This window comes from Nerophis ophidion, linkage group LG24 (assembly GCF_033978795.1).
Source record: "Nerophis ophidion isolate RoL-2023_Sa linkage group LG24, RoL_Noph_v1.0, whole genome shotgun sequence".
In the NCBI taxonomy this organism is placed as follows: Eukaryota; Metazoa; Chordata; class Actinopteri; order Syngnathiformes; family Syngnathidae; genus Nerophis; species Nerophis ophidion.
Window position 1 is genome coordinate 25432654 of NC_084634.1, and position 10000 is coordinate 25442653.

General features: G+C 37.2%; 1 protein-coding gene across 1 annotated transcript in view; it reads right to left on the reverse strand.

The window, feature by feature from the left end:
* tfap2d (transcription factor AP-2 delta (activating enhancer binding protein 2 delta)) overlaps positions 1-2651 on the reverse strand; it is a 42262-nt gene extending 39611 nt beyond the window's left edge. The window contains exon 1 of the mRNA XM_061885639.1: positions 2079-2651. Within this exon, the coding sequence (XP_061741623.1) occupies positions 2079-2651 (573 nt within the window). The remainder of the gene's footprint in view (positions 1-2078) is intronic.
* Between the last annotated feature and the right edge of the window lie 7349 nt (positions 2652-10000).

Consider the following 10000-nt stretch of genomic DNA (forward strand, 5'->3'; position numbering starts at 1 on the left):
GAAATCAGCCTCCTCCATTTTGAAAAAGATGACAGGGGAAGTGTCACTCGTGATGTCACGAGTTTGACCAGGCGGTAATACTAAGCATGCACTAATTATTTTGGGAAGCGAGTTTGACCCGGCAGTAATTCAAGGCAGGCACATACTATATGCCCGGCGGCAATTCAAGGAAATACGGTATATAAAGAGTCCAAGTACTGTATTAGACTGTAGACTCACTGGACAAGATATTTGACTATACTTGACTTTATTTTTTTTTTTCCTTAAAAATAACAAATGTACTTTGTGGTTTGTACTACTGTGGATGCAACTCATGCATTTAGCTGTACTGTACATTTTATTAATTATATATGCCATACAATACCTGACTACAGGACAGTACACAAAACTGGACAATACTACGATATATATATATATATATATATATATATATATATATATATATATATATATATATATATATATATATATATATATATATATATATATATATTAGGACTGTGAATCTTTGGGTGTCCCACGATTCGATTCAATATCGATTTTTGGGGTCATGATTCGATAATTTCAATTTTTTCGATTCGATTCTCGATTCAAAAACGATTTTTTTCCCCGATTTAAAAGGATTCTGTATTCATTCAATACATAGGATTTCAGCAGGATCTACCCCAGTCTGCTGACATGCAAGCAGAGTAGTATATTTTTGTATAAAGCTTTTATAATTGTAAAGGACAATGTTTTATCAAGTAAATGCAATGATGTAAATTTGTTTTAACTATTAAAAGAACCAAAAATATGACTTATTTTATTTTTGTGAAAACATTGGACACAGTGTGTTGTCAAACCTATGAGATGCGATGCAAGTGTAAGCCACTGAGACACTTTTTTATTTATTTTTATAAATGTGTAATGATAATGTCAATGAGGGATTTTTAATCACTGCTATGCTGAAATTCTAACTAATATTGATACTGTTGTTGATGATATTAATTTTTGTTTCAATACTTTTGGTTTGTTCTGTGTCTAGTTTGTGTCTCCTGTCAATTGCTGCTGTTTATTGCAGTTCTGAGTGTTGCTGGGTCAGGTTTGGTTTTGGAATTGGATTGCATTGTTATGGTATTGCTGTGTAGTGGTTTGTTGGATTGATTAAAAAAAAACAAAAAAAACATTAAAATAAAAAAATCGATTTTTTAAAAAATTACAATCGATTCTGAATCGCACAACATAAACAAATCGATTCATATTCGAATTGATTTTTCCCCACACCCCTAATATATATATATATATATATATATATATATATATATATATATATATATATATATATATATATATATATATATATATATATATATATATATATATCGTATTTCTTGAATTGGCGCAAGGCATATAATTTGCGCCTGCCTCGAATTACTGCCGGGTCAAACTCGCTTCGCAGAATAATTAGCGCATGCTTAGTATTACCGCCTTGTCTAACTCGTGACGTCAGGAGTGACACTTCCCCTGTCATCATTTTTAAAATGGAGGAGGCTGATTTCAATACCGGTAATTTGAAATCGCATAAAGGGAAGAAAATTAAGAGCTATTCAGTAGGATTTAAGGTCCAAGCTTACATCACACTCAAAGTTTTACTGTGTGCCTTTGGTAAGTGCCAGAGTGAGAAGTGGTTTTGAAATAATTAGCGCATGCTTAGTATTACCGCCTGGTCAAACTCTTGACGTCACAAGTGACACTCCCCCTGTCATCATTTTCAAAATGGAGGAGGCTGATTTCAATACCTGTAATTTGAAATCGCATAAAGGGAAGAAAATTAAGAGCTATTCAGTAGGATTTAAGGTCCAAGCTTACGTCACACTCAAATTTTTACTGCATGCCTTTGGTAAGTGCCGGAGTGAGAAGTGGTTTTAAAATAATTAGCGCATGCTTACTTTTACCGCATGCCTTTATTAAGCACAGGAGTGAGAAGAGGTTTTAAATTGATTAGCGCCCCGGCGGCAATTCAAGGAAATACGGTGTGTGTATATATAGAATACTACATCCAGCACTATGCACTCAACATGGATGGAGGTCGGCGGTACCTGCAGATCGTCCGCGGCAGAAGGGAGGCCCAGGCCGGCCGCCGGCAGCAGTCTCTGGTCGGCGTGGTGCATCCCGACGCCGTAGGCCTGCGAGCCGTGTGACGTCATGAGCGACAAGTCGTGGCGGCGGTAGGCGTCGAGGCAGCCCAGCTCCCGCCGCTGCTGCTCGTCCAAGCACGACGACTTGAGCGCCGAACGCGCGCTGTGCAGGTTGATGAAGTCCGCGGGCTCTCCGTGGTGGATCTGCTGGTAGTACTGGCCCGAGTGCAGCGAGTTGAGCCCGTAGGCCTCCGGGGCCACGGCCGGGTGCGAGTGCTGGAACTCATAGTGGAAGGACTGGTGGTGCAGGGGCGTGTACTGGTGGTTGGCCGAGAAGTACGGAGACGCGAACTCCGTGCCCGCCGGCGCCGGGTAGGTGAGCGGGGAGGAGGAGGAGTAGGCGACCGAGGAGTTGGCCACGGACTCCAGGCACCCGAGCTGCATGAGCCGGTAGCTGTTTGATCCGTCGTGACGTAACTGCGGGGATAAGAACGACGAAGAGTTGGCTGCAGGAAGCGTGTCATTTAACATCATGTCTCCTCACACTACCCGCCGAAAAAAAAAAAAAAAGACACTCTGAAAGCCTTTTTTTTTTAACCACCTGAAGGAGATGTCACTTCCACGCGCCCGGGAGCGAAAAAACCCAGAAGCGATTGTTGCCCCCCCATAGCTGTCACTTTTTTTTTTGCCTCATTGTCTAACAATTATTTTACAGTAATATTATAACATATAAATCATTTTTTATACCACCTGAAGGTGATGTCACTTCCACGTGAAAACACTGAGAAGCTATTTTTCCCCCATATCTGTCCTTTTTTGCAGCATTTTCTAACAATTACTTTACAGTAATATCATAATATACAAATCATTTTTATACCACCTGAAGGTGATGTCACTTCTACGTGAAAACACCGAGAAGCTATTTTTCCCCCATATCTGTCCCCTTTTTTTGCAGAATTTTCTAACAATTATTTTAAAGTAATATCATAATATAGAAAGCATTTTTTATACCACCTGCAGGTGATGTCACTTCCACGCGAAAAAACCAAGAAGCCATTTTTCTCCCATGTCTGTCCCCTTTTTTGCAGCATTTTCTAACAATTATTTTACAGTAATATCATAATATATACATAATTTATTTAAACCAGCAGGAGATTTCACTTCCACGCGAAAAAAAACCGAGGAGCCACCCCCCCCCCCATATCTGTCCCTTTTGTGCAGCATTTTCTAACAATTATGTTACAGTAATATCATAATATATAAATAATTTTTTTAAAACCACCTGAAGGTGATGTCACTTCCACACGAAAAAAAGCAATTTTCCCCCACATCTTTCTCTTTTTTAGCAACATTTTCTAACAATTATTTTACAGTACTATCATAATATATAAAGCATTTTTTTACCATCACTTCCACGCGAAAAAAACGAGAAGCCATTTTTCTCCCATATCTGTGCCCTTTTTTGCAGCATTTTCTAACAATTATTTTACAGTAATATCATAATACATAAATCATTTTTTAAACCAGCTGAAGGAGACTTCACTTCCACGCAAAAAAACCGAGGAGCTATTTTCACCCATATCTGTACCCTTTTTTTGCAGCATTTTCTAACAATTATTTTACAGTAATATCATAATATATAAACCATTTTTAAACCACCTGAAGGAGATGTCACTTCTATGCGAAAAAAAATAAATAAATAAATGTTTCCCCCATATCCATCACTTTTTTGCAGAATTTTCCAACAATTATTTTACAGTACTATCATAATATATATAACATTTTTGAACCACCTGAAGGAGATGGCACTTCCACGCGAAAAAAACAAAAATAGATTTATTCCCTATATCTGTCACTTTTTTTTTTGCAGCATTTTGTAACAATTATTTTACAGTAATATCATAATATGTAAATCTTTTTTTTCAACCACCTGAAGATGTCACTTCAAAAAAAAAAAAAAAAAAGCTATTTTCCCCGCATATCTTTCACTTTTTTGCAGAATTTTCGAACAATTATTTTTTACAGTACTATCATATTATGTATAACATTTTTAAACCACCTGAAGGAGATGGCACTTCCACGCCAAAAAAACAAAAACAAAAACCAAATGTATTCCCAATATCTGTCAATTTTTTGCAGCATTTTGTAACAATTATTTTACAGTAATATCATAATATATAAATCATTATTTTTAAACTACCTGAAGGAGATGTCACTTCCACGCGAAAAATAAATAAATAAATGTATTCCCCATATCCGTCACTTTTTGCAGCATGTTTAACAATTATTTTACAGTAATATCATAATATATAAAGTATTTTTTAACAACTTGAAAGATATGTCACTTCCACGCGAAAAAAAACAAAAATACATTTCTTCCCCATATCTGTCACTTTTTTGCAGCATTTTTTAACAATTATTTTATATAAGACATTTTTTAACCACCTGAAGAGATATCACTTCCACGCAAATTAAAAACGAGAAGCCATTTTTTCCCATTGCTGTCACTTTTTTGCAGCATTTTCCAAAAATTATTTTACAGTAATATCATAATATATAAAACATTTTTTAACCACCTGAAGAGATATCACTTCCACGCCAAAAAAAAACGAGAAGCCATTTTTTCCCATTTCTGTCACTTTTATTGCACCATTTTCCATCAATTATTTTACAGTAATATCATAATATATAAAGTATTTTTAACCACCTGAAGAGATATCACTTCCACGCAAAAAAAAAGAAGCCATTTTTTTCCAATTTCTGTCACTTTTTTTGCCGCATTTTCCAACTATTATTTTACAGTAATATCATAATATATAAAACATTTTTTAACCACCTGAAGAGATATCACTTCCACGCAAAAAAACAAAACGAGAAGCCATTTTTTCCCATTTCTGTCACTTTTTTTGCAGCATTTTCCAACTATTATTTTACAGTAATATCATAATATATAAAGCATTTTTTTAACCACCTGAAAATATATCACTTCCACGCGAAAAAAACGAGAAGCCCCCCCCATATTTGTCATTTATGCAGCATTTTAAACAATGTATAGTCATATCATAATATATAAAGCATTTTTAACCACTTGAAAGAGATGTCACTTCCACGCCCAAAAAATTGAGAAGCCATTTTTTCCCATTTCTGTCACTTTTTTGCAGCATTTTCCATCAATTATTTTATATATAAAGCATTTTTTTAACCACCTGAAAATATATCACTTCCACGCGAAAAAAAAACGAGAAGGCACCCCACCCCCCATATTTGTCATTTATGCAGCATTTTAAACAATTTACAATAATACCACAATATATAAATAAGTATTGCCATATCACATATAATAGAAAACAACTTCTTATGCAATAAAAAGCTGTAATATATAAAATAACACACAAAAAAAGACATAATAGCACAAATAAATGAGTCGTGTTTACCTCGGCGTCGTGGACAAGTCCGGGAAAGGTTGCTGACATTGTGCTTTCTCCCCCCCTAAAAAAAAAACCCGACCAGTTTTTCCCCCTCCTCTCCGACGGTGTTTTAATAAAAACGCGTTAAAATCCCCGGTAAAAGTGCGCGACGAACAGAGCAAGTCCTCCCCGAGTGCTGTGAGTCGGTGTGAGGGCAGCAAGGCGCGCGTCTCCCCTCTGCGCGGACGGGGCTGGCGCGCAGATTTTGTACTTGCGGGGGTATTTCTCGGCTGATGTCGTAGGTCCCTTGGTAATATAGAAGTTTGGAAAAATTAAGCATCTGCACTGAGGAACGGGGAGGACAATAGAAGGCGCGCAGCATCCCAGGAGACGAGGAATAAATATTGTATCTTCGCCTTGATAAGGAGCCAGCACGCTGCTTTTAACGTTTTCACGCACTTTTCGTGGACATTTTCGCTGCTTTTTCTACCCCCTTGCCGTGCACGGGGCTTCTGCGTCTTTCAATATTATATTATTCCCCTCCCCATTCCTATAAGCCTGTGTTTTATTTTACAAACGGATTTTCAACAAAAATGTAAGTTTATAATATATACATTGGGATATTTCAACAGGGAATTTTGATGATTTTCGATACAGCTAATATCTAGTTTTCATTATTTGAGGTGCATATTTTCAAAGGGAAAACTAAATTACACACATTTTTTTCACATACATTCGTTCATTTTGATTTTTTTTTTCAAAAGATTACCACCATTTTTGTATTTATATTTATATTTAGGTTATTTTTTTCTGTTGCTAAGCAGTGCTTTTTGATTTTTTTTAAAAATTGTGATTATGCATGTTTTCCCCCAGTCACTATTTTACTATATTTGCATACAAATATTAATTGTGCACTATATTTTAACGTTTTAATACAATAAAGTATATTTTAACTTTTTAATAACCCCCTCAGAAAATAGCCACACGTTTGACTTTTTTTTACTATATTTGCATTCAATTATATGACTTTTGCAGTATATTTTCACGTTTTAATAACATAAAGTATATTTTAACGTTTTAATAACCCCCTCCAAAAAAATAGCCACATGTTTGATCTGATTTTTTGTACCATATTTGCATTCAATTCTATGACTTTTGCAGTATATTTTCACGTTTTAATAACATAAAGTATATTTCAACGTTTTAATAACCCCCTCCAAAAATAGCCACATGTTTGATTTTTTTTACTATATTTGCATTAAAATATATGACTTTTGCAGTATATTTTAACGTTTTAATAAAATAAAGTATTTTTAACGTGTTAATACCCCTCTCAAAAAATAGCCACATGTTTGATGCTATTTTTTATACTATATTTGCATTAAATTTTACGACTTTTGCAGTATATTTGAACGTTTTGATCAAATACAGTATATTTTAACGTTTTAATACCCCTCTAAAAAATTGCCACATGTTTGATGGTATTTTTTTATACTATATTTGCTTTAAATTATATGACTTTTGCAGTATAATTAAACGTTTTGATAAAATAAAGTATATTTTAACGTTTTAATAATCCCCCTGCAAACGTGTTTGATCTCTGCAGCCTGGGAGAGACCACATATATGCTCTCTGTTTGCCTTTGGATGCAATACAGATACTCGGCAAAAGCAAAGAATATCTCTCACATGATCCACAGCCTGGAGAGCAGCAACATGCAACTGTAACCGGGAGGAAGGAGGAGGAGATGGGAGGGGTGGAAGATGCACTAACTGTCACATTCTTTGCCCATCAAAACAAATAGAGAGAGACCATCGTGTAGTCGAGCTAAGCCCCAATCAGCCTTGTTTAGTGTTGTTTCTATTGGCCGTCAGCTGTAAGCGAGGCTGCGCTCCTCGTGTGATTTTTATTAAAAGTGCAGACATATGAGGCATGCTGACGCCCAGACGCCATCATTGACTCTGCACTTTAATTAAGCAACTTTTTAACCCTCTCCATCTGTTCCTGCAGGCATGCGTCTCCGCCCTACAACAACAACGATAACAATACTTTTAATAAGGATGCATGGCAAAGTACAAACTCAATTTCATATTCTGCAAGGTGCATGCAGGTGGCTCTATTTTCCCGTGCCCCCATTTTGCAACACCTGCTCCTATAACCGCATTTGAATGCACAAATCAATTAAAATATCAAAAAATAAAAAATGTGCAATATGTTGCATATATTTAGGAAAACAGTGTGCACTAGTTGCATGCATTTCCAGTATATGCTGTATATATGGTGCTAACTGGCACCAGGGGCGACTGGGAGCACCGCATGATGCACCAGATGCGCACTGATCTCCGGACAGGAGCCAGTCCATCTGCCGCCTGACGAGGCAAGCATGGGGGAAAGGGCCCCAAACACAGTCGAGCCCAGAGGCGAGAATTTTGATCAGCCCGTTGCTTTTCCTGGAGGGAGCTGGCGGGTTTGTTGACATATATTTTTAGAGCAAGTGTCAGGAAACAATACAAGGAGTGTTTTTTTTTTCTTAATGTGGGATTTTAGGCAACCACACACACTAATAATAGAATAGAATGGACTTTATTGTCATTATAATTGCATATAACGAGATAAAAGACTCCAACTTAAGGTGCGGTAGTGGGAACAAATATGGGGTAAAATAAGTAACACAAGAGGTAATAAAGGAAAAAACTAACAATTGAAATAAACAGACTACTGTCCAATAAAAATAATAAGCAATCCTGTACAATATACAAAACACTATAGAAATACAAAATAATGTACAATATACAGAACAAGACAAGTGTACCGAAGTAATAAATGACAATCAGTGTCGGATGTATTGCACTCGAAGGGTAGTATTGCACAGTAGGTATAGGGCAGGGGTGTCAAACTCAAATACAGAGTGGGCCAAAATTTAAAACCGAACAAAGCAGCGGGCTGAGGTTGAAAAAATTAACCTTTTAATAGGGACCCAAACAACTTTTGCATTGAATCTTGAACAAGCAAGGCTTACAGTATATCAATTTATAATGACATGCAAAATCGTAATTAAAAAATATCAATGGCATATCAAATAAAATTTAAATAAAAATGGAATGCCTCTTTTCGGCGGCGGGGTTGAGGTGGACGGGGTTTGGTGATAGCGGGGGGGTGTATATTGTAGCGTCCCGGAAGAGTTAGTGCTGCAAGGGGTTGTGGGTATTTGTTCTGTTGTGTTTATCCAATCCAATCCAATCCACTTTATTTATATATTATATTTAAACAACAATAACGTTTCCAAAGTGCTGCACAGCTATGTTAAAAACAATATTAAAAAAAACAATATTATGCTCCACCAATGACTGAATAAAAACAAAAAATAAATAAATATAAAACCAATAAAAACAATATAAAAACAAATATGATTAAAAACCATTTTAAAGGATAAAATCAATTAAAACAGTAAAATAGAAATCAAAGTGTATAAAAAACACACAGGACAACAGAGGACAACAGAGAACAGAGGACCACACAACTCACGTAGTGTTAAAAGCCAAAGAATAAAAGTGGGTCTTAAGACGAGACTTAAAACACTCCACTGTGGAATCAGTTTGAACATGGAGGGGCAGAGTGTTCCAGAGCTTAGGGCCGACCACAGAGAAGGCCCTGTCTCCCCTGGTCTTAAGTCTGGTCTTGGGCACCACGAGCTGGAACTGGCTCTCGGACCTCAGAGCGTTTATGTTGTGTTACGGTGCGGGTGTTCTCCCAAAATGTGTCATTCTTGTTTGGTGTGGGTTCACAGTGTGGCGCATATTTGTAACAGTGTTAAAGTTGTTTATACGGCCACCCTCAGTGTGACCTGTATGGCTGTTGACCAAGTATGCCTTGCATTCACTTGTGTGTGTGTATAAGCTACATATATTATGTGACCGGGCCAGCACGCTGTTTGTAGGGAAGAAAAGCGAACGTGGCGACAGGTTGTAGAGAACGCCAAAGGCAGTGCATTTAAGGCCCAAATGAAATTCGGGAGGGACACTGAACTTCGGGAGTCTCCTGGGAAAATCGTGAGGGTTGGCAAGTAAGAGTATTAGCGGTGAATGCGGTGTTACAGCAGCGGGCCAGCTCTAATGGTAATTTGATATTGCCTCAAGGGCCAAGTGAAATTACACAGCGGGCTAAATTTGGCCCGCGGGCCAGAGTTTGACACCCATGGTATAGGGCATGATATTGTATAGGGGTGAATTATTATTATTATAAGTTAGAGTTCAACATGGTGACAGCTTTGGGAAAGAAGCTGTCTCTGAGCCTGTTTGTTCTGGCTCTGATGCACCTGTAGCGCCTGCCTGATGATAGGAAGTCGAACAGGTGGAGGCCAGGGTGTGTGCTGTCCTTGGTAATGTTTTTTGCTCTGTTGAGGCAACGGGAGTTGTGTAAATCAGGGGACAGCCGACGATTTTTTGTGCAGAATTTATGACCCTCTGAACCGCCCGT